The sequence below is a fragment of the Aythya marila genome (genome assembly GCF_965140915.1).
Source record: "Aythya marila genome assembly, chromosome: 15".
NCBI lineage: Eukaryota > Metazoa > Chordata > Aves > Anseriformes > Anatidae > Aythya > Aythya marila.
Window position 1 is genome coordinate 13,918,419 of NC_139056.1, and position 18,845 is coordinate 13,937,263.

Here is an 18,845-nt window from a genome sequence, read left to right on the forward strand (position 1 = left end):
ATTTATAATTAAAAAGCTGAATCCATTTAAAGACTTATAATACAGGAGGGCTAAAGAGTCTTTTGGTACATTAAAACTGTACAGGCTAGGAACCGTCACTATCCGAGGCGCCGGCGGCCTGGGGCAGAGGTGGTACCAGCTCAGCACCGTGCGTGTGGTTCTTCTGAAGTACGAGGGGGGGACTGCAGGGCCCCCAGCAGTGTCGGGGGGGATCCTTTGTGATCTGTCCTCGTCCCAGCATCTCCTCCCCGGAGGAGCCAGGGCGGCTCTGCGTCCTAGCGAGCTGTAGTGCGAGTCGGTCGTTGCAAAGGTCAGTGCGTCTCTTGGAGTTTGTTTTTTTTTTTGTGTGTGTGTGTTTTGTTTTTTTATTTATTTAAGTGCAAGGATGGTGCAGCGTTGGGGTCTCCTCCTCCAGCGTCTCTCTCCTGGCTGGGTGCTGCCTTCCCGGGTGGGATCTCGGTTTGGTGGCGGCGATGCCCCCGTGGATTGAGCTGCAGGGGGAGGCAGGAGGTGATGGTGGTGGCTCGCCGTGAGCCGTGGCAAGGCTGGCCAGGCGGATGGAGCAGGCTGAAGGGCCCCTTCCCCTGCTCGAGGTGACAGCAGGGCTCTGGAAACGCAGCAGAGGGCACGGCGGGGCTTCGCGCTCTGTCCCTGTTCCCTGCAGCTGAGGGCTTCCAGGCAGCTCCACGTCTCTGCTCAAGCTGGGTGAGGGCTGCATGGATGAAATCCATTCTGCCAAGGGAGACGGCCCCCAGGGCCTGCAGGCTCCTCTGCTCCAAGCCCCGAGCAGCAGCTTCCCCCAGCCATTCCCTTCACGCTCTTTGTTCACCACGCATCACCGCCTCACCCCGCACTTGCTCCCCCAAGGCCTTTTTGGGGCAGGAGGGAGTGGGAAGGTGGCTTCAGACAATTTGTTCGGGGTACTGGGAAGGCAGCACCCCAGCCTGGAGGGCAGCTCACCTTCCACCCGGCTACCCCCCGGCATGGGGGAGCTCTCCTGCCCACCTCCACCCCAGGACCAGCTCTGCCTTTTCGTGCTGCACACGTGGCCAGGCAAGGGAACTGCAAAAAAGGTTGCTGAGAGGATCGAGACGAGGCGCTGAGACTCATCTCCTTTTTTTTTCTTCCACCCTGTCCTTCCTAAAGGGTCATGCGAAAACAAGCAGGGAAGGGGAAATAAGGACGGAGAGGAGCGTACGTCGAAGGCCAGCGGTGTCCTTCCACGTACAGGCGGCTTCTGAGTGACCGATGGGGGGCAAATGACACGAAAGGGATCCCTCCTGCTGGGGGGTCCCGCTGGTGAAATGATCATGAGACCCATGTGCTTTCCAGGACCAAAAGGAGGAAGGGAGAAGTCGGTCGAGCGTCACCTTAACTCAAGCCACTTCGGGAGGAGCTCTGGGGTTCACGCACCACCACCGCCACCCCCGGCATCTTCCGCAAGTCCTGTAACTGCTTCCCCAACCCCTTTCTTCAGCCCTCTCCTTCCTCCTCGTGTCTCTCGCGCTCTCCTGTCTGTAGTGTGACACAGAAGTCATGAGCATTGAAAGAAACAATCATGTCGTCTTAACAGGCACGTCCTCATGTTTGTCCCGTCCCTTCCCAGGGGGTGGCACGCGTCCCCTGGGCGGTCAGCAGATGACAGGGACCCCGTCGGTGTTGAAGATCATGCCCGTAGTGGGCTCGTAGGTCCCTGCAAGGTAGTAGAGGTCCTCACTGTCTTGGTATTTCTTCGTCTTCAGCATCTGCTCGTACTGATCCAGACCAACAACAAGACACTTGTGTGAGATGGTCTGGACATCGTTTTCATCCACGTGGGAGGACTGGTAGAGGGCTCGCTGCGTTACCGGAAGGGAAGGAGGGAGACAGAAAGAAAAGCAGCAATTAGATCTCACGGCATTTAACGCGTCATCTTCAATTTGCAAGAAAAAACATCCACCAGGACTGGCCAGGGCTTGTGCTCACACTCAGGCAGAACTCAACCAGTCCTAGGAGGGGCACTGGGGGCATGGCTGCTCCCATGGGAGTCCAGACACAATGGGTCCAGCACAATAAACCCGAGCCCTTGCTCACAGCCAGCTTCCACGGAGGGGAACTCAGCTGCAGAGTGCCCCAGCAGGGGAATACAGAGGCCAGGAGTTTTGCATCCTTTTTTTAAGGATGCAAATGCAAAGGTAAAGGATGCAAATGCAAAGGTATTTGACTTTTACCTCAGCAGCTGAGGTAAAAGTCAAATAATCGAGGGGCTTTTCCCCAGCAGCACTGGCGATGCAGTCCCCAGCGTGCCACCCCAGCCCGCCCCCAACCTCACTGACCTCCATGAAGTCCTTCCTCTGGTTGGATGCCTGCAGAGCTGTGGACAGGCTCCTGCCTGATTTCTGATCCCAGCGCTGTGCCCAAGAGGAAAAGAAGAAAAGAGAAGAGAAATGAAGAGTGAATTAGTATTTTTTTTCCATGCTACCACCTGCCCACCATTTGTGCCTTTATAACCTCAGCCACAGGTAACACACGCTGAGGGCCTACTGCAAACCACCCTGTGCACGTGTGCAGAATTCAGTGGTTCTGAGCAGCAAGGCATCAGTTTTTACACCACACAAACACTCTGACTCTTGACAGACTCTTTCTGGACCGACACAAACATCTTTATTTCCCAGTAGGATAAAAGACACCCTTTCCCTTGCTGAAGGGGTCAATACCAGGCCTGCCCATACCACGGGCATCCCCAACAGCAGGACATGATGGGTCCACCCCACGAGGCTACCAGTAACAAACCGGGCTGTGATTCTCCTGGTCCTTGGGAAACAAACAGGGACAAGCAGCTTTGCAGCCCTCTCAGCGAGGGAGACCAGCCTACCTTGCCTTCATTCAGCTTCTTCCCAGGGTTGGTTTCTTCTGGGTGATAAAACCACTTGACTCGGACCACCATGTTGTTGCCCCACGACTCCCACATGCTCTGGATGCGGCCGATGTAGGGCAGGTTGGGGCGGCCAGCTGAGAGGAAGACGGCGCAGTCCCCAATGCGAATTATCTCCTTGCCCCGCACGATGGCCTTGTAGAAGAGCTTCCTGGCCTTCCCCTTCATTCCTCGTCTCTGCCAAGAGAGGATGGACACGGGTGAGCAGCCCTGGTTTGCCCCCAGCCAGCACAACCTTTGTGCCAGCCTCCTTTGTGCAGCCCCCAGGGGCAAAGAGGCACCACGCGAACAGGAGGGGCTGCGTTTACCTGCGTGGGCTTCCCGAACCACTTCCACAGCTGCCGGGCGGGGAGGAAAGCGGCGATTTTGGGTCTGTTCTCCACCGAGGGCAGCCGCTGGCGCTTGGCCAGCTCCTTGGTGGTGGGCAGGTGGATGCCCTCGCGTTTCTTGGGCCTGCTCTTGTTGCCGCTCTGCTGCGGCGCCGGCTGTTGCGCCGGCTGCTGCGCCGGCTGCTTCTGGCTCTGGGGGTGGGAGGACGCGCGGGATTTCCCTGCCTGCTTGGTTTGCTTGGGAGGGAGGGCTTGCTGCACCGAGGAACTTGGCTGGGCCTCAGCTACCTCGTCATCAGAGCTACAGGAGGAGTCTTCGTCCGTCGTGGAGGAGGAAGAGGAGCTGGAGCTCGATGAAGAAGAGGTCGATGAGGCGGAGGATGAGGAGGAAGAGGAGGATGAAGAGGAGCTGCTGCTAGAAGAGGAAGAAGAGGAGGAGTTGGAGGAAGAGAGAGGGGTGGATGCTCTGGAGCTGGCTGAGCTGCTGTCCTGGGCTTCCCCTCTGTTCTTCTCAGCCTCCTCTTCTCCCTCTGACTCTGAGCTGCTGTCGCTGCTGTTGCTCTCAGACTCCTCCACGGCTGCCGGAGCTGCTGCCTTGTCCTCCTGGTCCTTGGAGGCAGCAAGGCTTTCTGCTGAGCCATCAAACTTTCCCCCAAAGCTGGCAGGAGAAGGGTCTCCGTCAGCTGCTTTGGTTCGGGAAGATTTCTGCTTGCCCTCCGTACCCACTGCAGAGGAATAGCCCAGCCCCAAGAGACTCTTGCCATCTCTGCGACTGGCCAGGTTCGAGTCCTCCAGCATCCTCATCGCCTCCTTCATCTTCTTCGTCTTTGGAGACATCACGCCCTCGTGGTCCAGCTTGATGAGGATTTCGCTGTCGTGCTTCCTCTGAGCCTTGGCCATGGTGCCGAATTCCTGCGTCTCTTCTGTGGGCCGCCCTTTCTTGGCCTTGCCTTTCGATGCCGAGGCTTCGCCGGAGCTGAAGGCCGCCAGCGTCCCCGGGAGGTCGCCGTAGGGCTCTGTGCCGAGGATGCTGCCGAACACAGCAGGCTGGTAAGTGGGCTGGGGGGGGCTATGCAGCTTCGTAGAGATCTTCATTTTACTGGCTTTTGACCGCTTCTCCTCTGTGGGGGCCGGGGAGCCTCCAGCAGGCAGCGGCTGGGACTTTCGTGACCCCTTCACACTTTGCTTGCCCAGGCAGGCCGGCTTCTCTGGGACTGAAGAGGCACCAGGTGAAGGCTCCACCTGATCCTTCTCTTCTGGCAAGACAGCTTCTTCTGCAGAGATTAAGAAACACAAAAGCATGAAGGTATCCACCCAGATGGGCTCCATGAGCTCAGACACAGCCAGACACCAGTTGTTGACTGGTCTCTGGCCACGGGTGGCTTGTTCCTGACTACTTAGGGCTCCCTGAAGAGGCACAAAGGTGCTCACTGCTCCTTCTGAGCCAGCCTCCTGCGAACTACGGTCACAGCAGAGAGGGCTGATGCACAGATGCTCTGCGCTCAAGCAGTACATCCATCCCTCTGGTCCAAACCTTGCCCCAGGCAACTGCCCTAACTTGGGGAGAGTGGTGGGGATCTGTGCAAGGCCTCTCAGCTCCAGGGCTGGCAGAGATGACAACCTACCAGCTTTCGCCTTGACGGTCGGCTTCCTCCCTCGCCCTTTGCCCTTTGACACGGGTTCCTCTGACCCCAGCGTAGCCCCCTCTTTTCCTTCTCCAGCATCTTTGCTGGATTTACGGCTGCGGCGCTTGGTGCTGGGTACCAAAAGGGCCGGGGAAGGCTCAGCACCTGGAACGGGTCAAAGAGATGTTCAAAAGCAGTGAAACAACACGTACAACAGAGATGAGATACAGGGAACTTGTCTCTAACAATTCTCCAACAGGGATTGGGCCTTTTTCCCCAAGGGGTTGTGCCCCACCCCAGGTTTGTAGGTCCATAATTGATGGCGCAACCTTTGTGGTTGGAAGTCTGTGAATTAACCCCAAAATCTAAGAGGACGGTGGCTCCAAACTCCCTACCCCTGGGAGAGGGAAGTATCGTGCAAGAAACTGAGCAGTCAGACTCACACTGGATCTTGTAGTCAGGTGGGAGAAGCCGAATGTGAGACAGTGGGATGCGCCCGGTGTCCCCATCATCAAACTCCACTGTGATGAGATCACCATCTTCCTCCAGATCCAGGGTTCCTGCAGGTTAGGGAGCAGAAGAAGGTGTTACTGACAAACTTAAGAGTACAAACCACTTGTCAGGGAAGCAGGAACACAGGGGAATAGAGGGATCCTGCATCAACTCCAAAACATCCCACCCCCACCTTTCCTACATGGCTATGCAGGAGAGCACAGAAGGTTCAGTCAACAAGGAAAGATTCCTGATAATACTAAACCAGCCCAACCAGTGCAGAATTCCTCAATTTCTCCATCAACAGCTCTGCTATGGCATGTAACAACCATTCCAGTTGACTTCCCACCTTGTGTCACTATTTCCCTGTATTCCTGCACATTCGCCTTTCTTTTTTCACTGCAGTACATTTTTTTGACCTGCATTTTTTAACTACTCTCAGCAATCACGAGCTCCTGTTTTTCACCTTCCTTCTCCCTACATCAGCATCACCACTCTATATATTTTAAGCAATTCTTTCTTTATATATAGTGTGACCGAGAGCCCAAAGCAAGGCCGGTCATGGCACAATTGTCCAGGGCTCTTCACTGGCTTTTTCATGAGGCCAGATGGGGGAGACATTGGGAGGCAATGTGTCAGAGGCAGAGCTGTGAGTGGGCAGATGATACAGAAACCTCCACAACCTCAGAAATCACTAGTGCCTGGGCTGCAGTGAATTCTTGCTTTTTGGAATGTGTCAAATTTCCCTGGTATTTTAAGCTCCTCAATCACTCAGACCTCCTCCTACCAGAGCATGGCTCCTGGACCACAGGTTGTTACTAAACCAGCACCCTCGCTGAGCTGGGCATGACCTGGAGGAATGGGTGAGCCTCTGACCTCCAAACACTCACAGCAGCCCTCAGGGCCATCCCAGACAAGCCTGACGTCCCTAAGGGCATGCAGGACCACAACGTTCCTGGCTCACAGTGCAGCCAGGACGGCCTTACCTCGGACAACTGTCCCTGGGTAGAGGCAGCGGTACTGCTGGCTCCAGTAGGCTGCAATCCTCGTGCCCTCGGGCAGGAATCGCACTGAGGGTGGTTTCACATCAATGATCTGCTCGGGGCAAAAGGGAGGCGATTACTGAGGCTCCTGGCACCAGCACAGACCATCCTAGCACACTGGGTATGTAGCAAAGCAGCTCTGGAGAAGACAAGGGATGGTTTCCCTGCTGGGAAATGGCCTCGTGTCTGCTCACAAGACAGCATGAAGGACTACCCCTGCTAGCAGGGAGCTCCACACCAAGGGGAGCTCTGCCCAGACTGTCCATGGGGACAGGAACAGGGCACCCCTGCAGCCCCAGACAGAGAAGGACTCTCAGTTAGCCTAATCCATTCCAAAACAGGGCCCCGGCCCCAAGGACAGGCACCCGCTGGCCTCACGTACCGCTTCCTGCAAGAGCTGCTCCAGGCAGTAGATGTGGGGTCGGTTTCCCCTCTCACCTTCCACTACCACACGGTATCTGAAACACAAAGGCCCAGTCAGACACTGCACATGGAACAGATCACCTGGAAGGGGTAACACCTCCCTTTGAGCCCTACCACCAGTTTAGCTTAGTGCATTCAACAAGGGGTCATTAGATTTTCCTCAGCACTGATAAAACAGAATCCCTGCCAGACTCTGTCAGTCTCTCTCCAGACAGCCCTACAAAGCCCCCAAATCCATTCCTGCACCAGCCACAACCCCATTTTCTAGCAGAGCCTGGGCAGATTCAGCAGCCCCACAACTCACATGTCAGGTGAATGCACTGTCTTGACATGGCCGGCATAGAGCAGCTTGTCATCCATGGGGATGAGGACACGCAGGCCATCTTTCAGCTCATCCTTGTCAATTATGCAGGAGCGGGGAGCTGCGAGGCATTGAAGCAAGGTAGGGATTAGAGAGCACCATACATGAAAAACAGACTGCAAGGGCAGAGAGAAATCTCATAGTCCCAGAATGACCTTCCCTAGGAAAGGGCCAGCAAGTAGTCTGCAGAAAGGGCTCTCTCTCTCTCTGGCCAAATACTTGGAGAGAAAAAGGCACCCTTCCCGCTAATAATATGTCAGTAAATGAAAACAGGGCTGCTCAGTGACTGGGCTTTGTCTGGATGTCAAACAGAGTTGGCCACTCTGATCAGGCTGGTGTTTGGCAAGCCAAATTGACTGGAGAAGTGATATCTCCACCACAAGGACTCATGGCTTTGGACAAGGACCGTGTGAAAGCAGAAGAGCTCTCCAAAGCAGCCTTGGGAATCTTATCCAGGTCCTCTACACGCACAATTAGCCCTCCCAGCCCCTCCTGCCCTCACCTGGTGTGGGTGGCCTCTCAACCAGCATGCTCAATGGGATGTTCTCATCCTCGGAGAAGCTGCTGTCTTGGTTGGGTTCAAAATCCTCCTCTGCTGCCATGCTCTCCATGAGCTTGCTGACAGCTCCTCCTTTCCCTCGGTTCTGTAGGAGAGCAAGCAGCATGTCAGCTGGATGCCAAGAGGGAACAGTCTGATCCCAGCTCACCTTCCTCCAGCAACAAACAACCTGAGGATATCGGGACAAACTCGTCTCCATCCTCAGCAGTGCTAATCACAGAGTTAAGTGGGTGTAACCAAAATTGCTTTTTGGCTGAAAAAAAAAGATCCTTGTTTTACCAGCCTCACTGCTGAGCATCACCGACAGCTGAGCAGAAGCTGTTTTGCACATCCTAGCCACATCTCACTCCTGGAGGCTAGGAGAGATGCTAAGAGCAAACAGCTCTAGCACTGCTCTGCACAGCGCTCCTGAGAGCCTGTCTTCACTGAACAGGCAGCAGACACTGCTCCTTTTTCTTCTCAAAGCCCCACGATCTGTTTCTTGCTGTTACACGCAGACCAGAAGCATTACACTCAGAAATCAGGTGAAAAGACATAGAAATGTGTATTATGAGAGAAGACAGGCTACATTGAGCAGAAAACAGTGGTGACCTGGCTAGGCTCTCCCTCCACCACCAACTCCATGCCTTGGAGAGAAATCCTGCCTGCTCATTAATTTGAGGCATGAATTCAAATGAACAGCAGATGGTAGCAGCACGTACTACCTGCTAGCCTTCCTGGGAATTCAGGCTTCTCAGATTTTGCCTGTGACACACCAAACAGACATGTAGCTGCTTTCTGTGTTTTCCCTCCCTCACACTCCAGAAAAAGAGCAGGGCTCTGCCAATCGCTCTCCAGCTCATACAGTCTAGGACCAGCCTCTCACCTCTTTTTTGACCTCCTTGGCTTTCACCTTGGCTTTGCTCTTCTTGGTGGAGCCCAAGGCATTTGCCAGGCTGACCCGAACATCAGATGGAGAGCTAGGGATGCCAGGAGGAGACATGGACGAGGAGCAGCAGGGTGCTTCTTTACCTTTCTTCCGCTGCTAAAAAAAATAAAATAATAATAATAATAAAAAAAAAAGTAAACACTCCCATTGATAAAGATCCAGGCCCATAGAAGAAAGGTAGAGCAAAGCAGGTTATGCTCAGGTAGGGTGGCAGCCAAGCTTTCAGCTCAGAGGAGGAGTCAGCAAACAGGAGATGACTGCCACTGCCAGCCAGGGACAGCCCTCAGAAGGCATCAGGAAGGTGGCACAGGGGACAAGGGGCAGTCAGACAGCATTTGAGCAACCCCTGAGATGGGACTGAACCCCCCCTGCTCTCTCCTAGCAGAGTTAATCATTCTCCTTTTGCCCTCAGCTCCCACACCGATGCTGTCAGCACGTTCCTCACCTTGTTCAGCTCCTTCCTGTCCTTCCCCTTGCTGCCCTCCTTTTTAGGGCTCATGGGGGCCCCCTTCCCACAGCGCCCGGGCTTGGAGACCGGAGTGGAGCTGACAGGAGCCGTGGGGGTCAGCAAGGCCGAGGACGTGGTGGCATCGTGGAGGAAGATCCTCTCGCTCCGGCGCCGGTTCCACAGGTCATCGTCGCTGGCCTCCAGCCCAAACTCAAAGCTCAGGTCCTTGGGGGACTTGAATTTCTTCAGCTTGCGGCCTTTCTCAGCCCCAAGCTTGGACTTGTCAGAGCTTCCAGATCCGGGGTCGAGGCTGCTCGGAGTCTGGCTTGGTGGGATGCTGTTTGCCTCCAGCGGCCCCTTCTTCCCCCGCAGCAGCCCCGAGGGCGACTTCTTCCTGATCTTGATCTCACTCTCCGAGTCGGTGTATTCGAACTCCGTCCCTAGGTGCAAAGGATTCGACCATCAGTCAAAGCCCTGGCTCAGCCCAGAGGGGCCACGTCCTGCTGGAAGCTTTTGGGCTCCACGGGAGATGTCATGCCTGTTCCACACAGCCCTGGTGTCCCCTTTTCAAACCCCACCATCCCTAAGGCAAAGATCCCCTAGCCCTCCACAAGAAGCAGTTGCTTGGCTGAAGCAGAGCACAAACCCCACAGACTGAGCTTTCCGACCCTTCTGGGTGCAGCCCTCTCCAGCCTCACATTTGTTTCTGGAGAACAAGCTCCTTAATGAATTGAACAAACTCAGATTTCAAGCTTATTTTTTCCCATTGGCCAAGAGACATCACCACGCTTATTTATTGGCTCGACTAATTATCTTAAAGTCAAGAAACATAAATGGTCTTTTGTCTGTGGCAGATGGAAATCCCCTCGTACTGCTCTGCATTACAGGCACAGAAGTACCCAGCACCCTGAAATATTCTAATGACACCAAGGTGTTCCAGAACCTGATAAAGGAGAGCAAAATCAGAGGCCTTCAAGGGCAGAAGGGAAACTGAGGCAGCACCTGCACATCTCTGTGACTTTGCCTTCAAGACCAACACGGTCTGAAATCAGGCCTCGCTTCACGCCAGGAAGGTTGGCAGAAATTCTCCTCAAGCCCCACAGTGAACAGCCCCTGTTATGATAATCTGTGCTTGCAGCAGACCCTTGGGAAAGGACAGCCACAACTGAACAACGTTCATGGGTAAAAGAAAACGTACGAGGCACGAGCATGCAGAGAAAGCATCTTCTTTCAGAAATTCAACCTGCAAGAACCTGCTCTCCTCTTCCACCCAAACCTCTTCCCCTGAGACAGCCCCAGCACGAACAGGGGAAGAGCAAGCCTGTCAAAATCAAAGCTGGCAACGCTCGAGATGAAAAACCCATTGGAAATCACAACGCCCGTGCTCCTCCCTCGCTGCCGCATGAGACAATTTCTAGATGTTTCCAGTTTCAAGGAGGGCAGGTTACAAGGCGATAAATTCTTCACAGAGGCTGTTGGAACAAGTTGGCAAAAGCCTAATATAGCATGGAAATGGTGCTAAAACAAGCTGGGCTCCCAAGGAAGACATCATTTTCCATTCCGGAGCATGCTATAAATTCCATTATCACTTAATAAATATTAATAGAGAATTTATAAATGGAGCCCGTATAGATCTGTCTGACTGGGAACGATGTCACCCAGGGGCACTTGTGCAGCCAGGCATGGGGAGGAGAAGAAATGAAACTCCTACTGCTTGTAACACCGAAACTGATACAGGGGCTGGCATGGCAAACATGTGAGCAGAGGAAGGAACTCTCATTTTGAGTCTGCCTGGCTGGTTTCCATGGGGAAGCTGATGGCATGGGCTAATTGAAGAGGTTTTTCTTCTGCTTGGGTGTCTCTGCTTCTCTGTCCCTGCCTTTAGCATGAGAACCAGGCAGCCAAAGGCAAGGACAGGGCGAGAGGTGGCTGGGTAACAATCTGCTTCTCTGCAGCACCGCTGGGACCTCCTGAACCTTCCACCTTGCCCCCACGGCTCCAACCCTAGGCACGCAGCTCACCCATCAGGCTCTGCCGCTCCTCCTTCTTCTTCGCCTTCTGCTTGGCCTCCAGCTGGATGATGGAAAGCGGAGGGGGCACGATGGGGCTGGGCATGGCGCTGGCAGCAAACCTCGCTAGCAGGCCCAGGCCGCTCTCGTCAAGGGCAGGCGACGACAGCCTGTCGGTGCCGTCGGTCCCATAGTCCTCCGCTTCCTCCTCTTCCTCCTCATCCTCCTCTTCCTCCTCCTCGGAGCTGGAATCTAGCACGCAGAAAAGAGGAAGCCCATTACAAACCTCACGGAGCCGTGCGCCAGCCGCATTTCCACCCCAGCCTCTCCTGCCGCTCCGTGCTCACCTAAAGGAGCACTGAGCCACCCAGCAGCTGAGCCAGAAGATGCTGGCCATGGACACGCACGCGTCTCTGTGGCCAGACAGCTGGCATCACCCTGCCTACCACCACCCCTTGAAGGACACAGCAACACGGGATGGCCCCGAGGACCCATCCGAGGCGAGGGAGGGAAGAGCAGGGCGCCGGCGGGGATTTGCAAAGGAAGCCAGGCACCCCTTCCCTGACAGCTCGCGGGAGGGATTAAAAGCTTAACTCCTCCGAAAATCCCAGCCGGGGAGCTGTGGGATTCCCCTCCCGCCCACCACCTCGTCCTCCAGCACAAAATCCGTCAGCACAATCAGAATCAGGGATCAGCACGGGAGGGGAATACCGGGGACCAGCCTGCGCCAGGGCAGCAGGCGAGGAGGACATGGAGAGGAGAAGGGGCAGGAGGCAAAAATGCAAAGTGGGGGGGGGGGGGGGGGGGAAGAGAAGTAATAATCTGAAAGCGATGGGTTTGGAATGCAGGAGGAGGGAAACTGTATCTGCAGATGAGAAGAGACAAAGGGCGAAAATGACGTTTGCTAGGAGCGGGCTGCAGCAGTTGTGTTGGAGATGGCAACAAGGAGCGTTTGAACGCTCTGCCTCAAAACTCCCTGCCCTTCACTTCCCTCTCTACAGCTCAGGCTAGGGAAGCCCAGCTCGGGAAAGGCAGGACAAGCTGCCCACAGCGTCATTCTGGCAAAGAAAGCAGCCTCGCAGCCTGCCTCTGCTGGCACACGCAGAGCACGGGGCTGGGATTTTCCTTGATGGGGTGTGCGCAGCAGGAACTCGGGGGCAGATGCTCCGAGAGGGGTCTCTCTCCCTTCCCGGCAGCACCTCCCAAGAGCCCTTCATCAGCCCAAAGGCAATTAATTTTAACGACACCTCATCCAGGTAGCTCTGGCGAGCCCGAGTCACCACACCGAGGCACGTACGCCACACGCGCACACACACGCACGCATATACGAGCGCATATACACACACAGATTTCAGGTTTTAACTGTCAGAAGTGGCTCTGCTAAGGCAGATTTCATCTCTCTTGAAATTGAGGGCTTAAAATAGGATCACCGAGGTTGCTGAAAGATTTCCACCGCTAGCAGGAGCCCTGCTCTCCCCGCCTGAGCCTCCCCTGCCAGCCGCTGGCCCCGCGTCTGAAAGCCGGCCAAATGAGAAACCAGATCCCTTCAAAATGAGCTGGAATGAACACCAAAATCCTTTTCTTTTCACTTATGCCCTCTGGGATAGATAAAAATGTTCTCCACACTTGGTTGTTAAAAAAAAATACAATAACACAAGCGTCAGTTTTCCACTCTGGCTTGTTTTTCCGTGACATTAGAAATAACAGGAACATCAGAAAGCAGCGCTCTCGTCCTTGCATTTTATCAAATGAAGTAATGGCCAGCCTTTTTTTTTTTTTTTTTTTTTTTCTCTTTTTCCTTCATACAAGGAGAGCTTTTCTGCACAGCATCCATCAGATAGTCACGGAATACTAATTCTTGACTGCATAGAAATCCCCTCCCCGCCTCAGTCGCTCAAACTGGATCCTTTGGATATAAAAATGCTGCTAAACCAACAGCCCTGCGGTAAATGCCGAGACATCCACACCCCTCCACGCTCCTCGCATAAAAACCACATGCAAAAAAACCCCAATCCACAGCAAATTAGGATCAGACTCCTTCCCTTCACAGATAAAGGGGCGCAACTGCTGTTTTTCTACCACAGTTTGCCAAAAATAAAAGGTATTCAGATGAATTTGGCTATTCTGAGGTGCAGGAGCCACCTGCCTGAAAGCAGCAAAACCATGCCCGAGTTCCTAAACCAGCTTTATTTCACTCAAAAGTGGGGTGCCCCAAGTCCCACCAACAAGCACCCTGGATTTGAGACCTCTTCCTCACAGCTAACTAGGCTCCAAAATTCAGTAACTCTCAGCAAAAAATAATATAAAAAATCAGCTCATCCAGCCCTTCGTGTTAGACCTAAAATGCTGGCCGAGCCAAGAGCGTCTCGCCTGGGCAGGTGGGTAGAAAAACGGGCAGAAAATGGGGGAATTTGGCAGGAAAATCCCTCCCCGACCTGTCCCACACGACCGCCACGCAGCACGCTTCTCCTTCAGCACTTGAGGACTCTTCCCCAGCAGCCAGCACGGGCTCTGCAGACACGAGGGTATCAAGCTGCTACCGTATTTCAAACGCACCAAGGTGAAACAGATTTAAAAGCCACGATGAAAGCTGCTATTATTCATGCCACGGAAAACGTGCGATCCGGTAACGCACCCGGCAGTTATTCTAACCTCCGTCACACACACGGTGTCACACTACGGAAAGACAACCCAAGATAGCCCCTCGTCAGCATTTTTACCAAAACGCTTATATTTTTATCTGCACGAGATTCAATTTTCAGCCTGAAAAAAAAAAAAGAACGTTTTAACACATTCCCAGCCTGCACCCACAGCTCTCTCCTCCTCCACCTCTCGCAGCGAGGGCAGCTCGTTAGCTCTGCTCTGCATGCACAGAGCAGCCCGGCTCCTCTTCCTCCTCATTTCCCAAGAGATGAAAACCACCGAATGAAACAAACCCAGCACACGTTTGGGGCTTCTCTCCAAATCCATCCACTTCTAAACTAAGCCCCCAGATTTATCTTCCTGGTGGCAAATAAGCTGCTGGTTCACTATGGCCAACTGCGTGGCCTCTTGGCAAGACTCACGATGCCCGTGTGTAACCTGAAGCTGGAGTTTTACTCTCCCTGTACCCATGTCCAGGCTTAAAATGAAGTATACAGAGATGTTTTAGACAACCTAAGTCTCAATTCTTTCTCCTGAAAAAAAAAAAAAAAAAAAAAACAAGGAGAAAAAAAACAATGGGACAAAAAAAAATCCAAAGCATTTTTCCAACTGTAATTCTGTAAACACCAAGCCAAGGTGAGGAAAAAATATTCGAGGTTAAAGATGGCTTTTCTGACATTTTTAAGAGCATGTATATGCGTGTATATACCCACACATGCAATCACACACACACACAATTCCACAGCCAGAACAAACAAGACGTATTTAAATGCTATTGGAACCAGATGAACTGGAGTCAAAGATGACTTTTTTTTTTCCAAAAAATTTTACCTGCATTAAATTCAGAACCAAAACCAAATTAAAAATGCTAAACTTTCTCACTGCTTTTAACAGCTAAGCCACCGTGGCGTTTTGCTGTAGGAGAGGCATAAATGAAGATGAGCAGAAATTGGTTAAGCAATTTGGTTTTCAAAGACTGATGTAAACAAGGCGGACTGAGGAGGGTATGAAGAGGGAAGGCTTGGGAAGGGGAGGGGAGTAAAAACACACACTTAAAAAGAGTCATTTCACATTGTAAAAAAAATAGCATGATTTTTTTTTATAACACCAAGCAGGCCTACAGCATACAAAGCAGGCTAAGTACAGGCAGACTTTAGACAGCTACTGGGTCCTTGACATCTGATTTGTGTGATCTGTCCAGATTCTGGAGATTGCTTATTTTTGAATTCCCAATTTAAGACTGTATTTTGTCAAGCAAACCAATTCTCGTAATTTGCAGGGTTTTTTTCCCCCCATACGTGCTGTGCTGCTGACTCCAGAAGTACTTATAAACAGGATAAAACGTTACGACTATTGTGTGGGCTTGGCTGTATGGCGAAATTAGGTATCCCCCACTGTTTTGTCCACTGGGGTAAAAACCATCCTCCAGGTCAAGGAAAAGGGGACAGGAAAAAGGTACTAATTTCTTAAGGAAAATAGACATGGATGAAGAAGAAATGTAGGTCTTTGGTCCTGGGAAGTTCATGGCATTTGTTACCCATCCTGATGGCCTTCAAAGGTCCTACGTAGCTAGCAGTTTTCCCTCCAAGGTCACCAGATGAAACACCACAAGCTCTGTCCGTTACCAGAACAGCAAGGCTGTGTTTGGTCTGCAAGAAAGCAGTATGTCCTACCTCTTCTATCTCAAAGCAGACGAAAATAAGTTCTCCTGCAGCTACTAATCCTGTATCTGACACAGACAGTGGCAGGGACATGGCCATCCATCACCCTAATACCCAAACAGTCTGCTTTGTGGCTCAGAAACCTTTAAGAGCGTAGCCTTGCAATGCTTCTCCACCTTGGATCCGTCTGTAAATCCTTTCATTTTGCTGGGATAAGGGGTTCCCCAAAAGGAAGTCTGCAAAGAGTGAAGCAGTTCTGGAGTCCTCAAACACAGACACTCAAGCAAATCTTCCATGCAAAACTATTCATGGATAGAGGAAAGTCAAAAGTGGACAGCAATCATCTTCAAAATTAAAAGAACCGAGAGAATGCAAAGAACTACGTGTCATTATTCACGGAGGTAACATCGAAACATCTGAGGCTGACAGATGACATAAAGAAAAGTTATTTTGCCTACCTACATAACAATGGTCAAGGTTCAGGTTCATGGCTAGTGACCCTCGCTGAGAAGTGTCTGCCCTACAACCAGCCAACCACTTTGCTTCTTTAGTGCAGCGTGAGAGCAAATGCAAGAGACCGACACAGACATTCAAAGCATCATGGATAGGGGCAGGGGTGAAAGGGTTGGTCAAGCAGCTGCAAGGAGAAAGCGAGCACTTCTAGAAAAGCTGAGGTTATTAATTGGTTTAGTATCAGGGAAAGCCATTAGAAACCCTATTACCCAAATATCCCTTCAAGTAATGCTTCTGAGAAAAGAACTATAAACCAAAAGTAAATAAATAAATAAAAATCATTTGCAGAAAGAACAAAACTGTAACAATAATCCCTCCCGGCCTCCCTCTCCATGCCCACCTCCCACCCCAGGAGGTTTTGCATCTTTGGTTTCCCCACCATTAAATGACACCTCAGAAGGATTTACAATGCATTTTCCCATTTGTTCCAGATTCCCCAACCTCCTCCCGTATCCCCTCCCCTCCCAAGATTTTATCCCATAAAATTGGGATAGGTTTTTGTTTGTTTTTTTTCTTTTAAAAAAGCAGACAGGTTATTTGAAAAATAGACAAAGCCAATTAGGGACAAGTTACCTATCTGCTTACCTGGAGCAAAACCAAAAAGCAAACCCCCCAGAAAATCAAAAACATAGCACCTAAAAGGGACTGATATACTCAAAATTTCCAACAGTAGCAAAATAAACAAAGAAAAGATGCAGAAAGGAGCAGGGAAGGGATATCAAGCTGAACGGAAGTTAACACACATTCTTTGTGGAAATGTGGCAATCTCACCACTACATGAAATCCACTATCCCCAGAACATTTTGGGTTCTCTAAGGAATAAATCTAATTTCTTTGAAATGTATTTCTTTTTGTTTTTCTTTTAGATGCATCGGTGGGTCCAGCCCAGAATCAAATCAAACCAAATCAGCATTCTGTATCTTTCTGCTGTGTTTGATTTTTTATCTTAAATTTTCTTTGGAGGATGGGTTTGGAGGGAAGGAAAAACAAACAGGTGCATGGAGGAGATTAAGACCAAAACCTAAGAAAAACAAAAACAAAGCAAAACTATCCAGCCCCATTTTCAATTAACAACTGTCTGAGCAGTGTGAAATACTAAAAAGGCTTTTGCTGTGCCACATTCAGATCTGCCATGTAACTTAATGATAACAACTGGGGATGCTCTTGCTTAGCATTCAGCCCAGACGAGCTACTTTCTTTTGGGAGCCGAGGGCTCATTAAAATGACCTTTCCCCATGATTATTATTTAATGAGTGAGCTCTAAAACAGAAACCCCTTGTGTCTCTGGAGGAAAAGTCTCAAGTAATCTCCTTTCCCACTGAAGTACTAATGACAGGCTGACAAAAAAAAAAGCTGTAATAAAAAAATATTGGGGTGAGGGTGGGGGATGGAAACCATAGACTCAAGTTTAATGCAGTAATTGCCACATCCTTGAGCACTATGGGTTACGTCCAGGCATCTGAAAAAATTTACCACCCAAAAGGGGCATAAAAACTTGCCGTATACATTCTGAAAAGTGAAGAGAAAAAAAATCTCTGGCTCTGAAATAATGGGGACCTTACACACAGCAGCAGCAATAAAGACCGAGTTCCTTCACGTTTATCTGCCTGCCTTGAGAGAGTCTATCAAAAGAGGAAACAGGTTGGAAAAAAAAAAAAAAGAAAAAAACAAACAACAAAAAAACACTTAGATGAACAAAATAAAAATGAAATTAAAGGGGTGGGGGGTGGGAGAGAGGCCTAGGCTTTATTTGGACAAAGGCAGCGAGCGACAATTGCTAGCAGGGATATTTGAATAATAGAGAGTACCCAGACTAGGTTAATTCCAGTTCTACTCATGGGGAGTGGGAGCAGGAGGGGGATGCAGAGCAGGATGAAGTGAAGCGGCAACCTAATCGCCTGATAAGAGACACAGCAAGAGAGACAAGGTACACAGGTTTAGTTAAAAATGAACTCGATATGTTTAATAAAGCTTGGTATACCAAATTGCAGTACAAACATCAAGTCACACGGCCACACAACAGTATCCCGGTATTAAAAAAAAATAGAAAAGAAAAAGAAAAAGTAACTAAAAAAATAAAAAAGGCTTCTTCCAAACTGCTACAAGGCCCATGCCAAAATAAAATAACAAGAAATAAAATAATAATAATAATAGTAATAATAATAATAATAATAATAATAATATGGTGGTGGTGGCAGCAAGGAAGAAAGTGAGGGAAAAACTGAAGGGAAGGAAAGGAACAGGAAAGCAGGGAGAGGTGGACACTAAAACCCAGTTGATATAAAAGCTCTAAAAGAGCCAGCCAGTAATAATATCACAATGATACAAGTACAAAAAGATAAAAAATAAACGTCGGGCTGATAAAGCAGGCTACGCTGCCAAGAACAAAGATGGCCGCCCTGGCTCCGACCATCAAAATGGCTGACCCCAGCCCGCCAGGCCCCTACTCACCCCCCACCCGCCCACTCCCCCGCAGGCATGGCGGAGGGGTGCGTTTGGGGTTGCGTTTGCTATATGCTAGTAACCTTGATCAAACGAGTCCTCCGAGGAGTCGCTGAAGGAAGATCCTGCCTCTGCCTCCCGCAGCAGCAGGCAGAAGGGCTGCTTCCGACCCACCGCCACCTTGGGCTTCAGCGGCCGCCCGGCCGCCGTGCTGCGGGGGGCTGCCTTGGGGCCGCCAGCCGCCCGGCCACCCTTCCTGGCCGCCGTGCTGTAGAGGCCGGGTGGCCGCGGTTTAGGGGCGGATGGGGGCTGTGCCGGCCACTCGTCCCTCAGGGATCCCTCCTCCTCCGAGTCTGTATCTGCGGTCAAAGCAGGCGGGAAGAACGTTACCTCAGAGAACAGGGTTGGGTTTTGTTTTTTTGAGGGGGGCAAAGGGCTGTTTCTGTGCATTTCTG

The 18,845-nt window shown here is 51.3% G+C and overlaps 1 protein-coding gene across 6 annotated transcripts in view; it reads right to left on the reverse strand.

The window, feature by feature from the left end:
• Positions 1–1,539: 1,539 nt before the first annotated feature.
• TNRC18 (trinucleotide repeat containing 18) overlaps positions 1,540–18,845 on the reverse strand; it is a 50,195-nt gene continuing 32,889 nt past the window's right edge. For 4 of the 6 annotated variants that reach the window (XM_082772521.1, XM_082772523.1, XM_082772518.1 and 1 more), the window contains 14 exons: positions 18,474–18,749; positions 11,144–11,383; positions 9,120–9,562; positions 8,612–8,770; positions 7,690–7,831; positions 7,131–7,248; positions 6,786–6,861; positions 6,347–6,455; positions 5,312–5,428; positions 4,869–5,033; positions 3,223–4,517; positions 2,855–3,091; positions 2,316–2,390; positions 1,540–1,838 (listed from right to left, as the gene is read on the reverse strand). In XM_082772521.1, the coding sequence (XP_082628647.1) occupies positions 1,632–1,838; positions 2,316–2,390; positions 2,855–3,091; positions 3,223–4,517; positions 4,869–5,033; positions 5,312–5,428; positions 6,347–6,455; positions 6,786–6,861; positions 7,131–7,248; positions 7,690–7,831; positions 8,612–8,770; positions 9,120–9,562; positions 11,144–11,383; positions 18,474–18,749 (3,659 nt within the window). In that variant the 3' untranslated portion in view covers positions 1,540–1,631. The remainder of the gene's footprint in view (positions 1,839–2,315; positions 2,391–2,854; positions 3,092–3,222; positions 4,518–4,868; positions 5,034–5,311; positions 5,429–6,346; positions 6,456–6,785; positions 6,862–7,130; positions 7,249–7,689; positions 7,832–8,611; positions 8,771–9,119; positions 9,563–11,143; positions 11,384–18,473; positions 18,750–18,845) is intronic. The other 2 variants (XM_082772522.1, XM_082772520.1) reach the window with 1 other exon arrangement.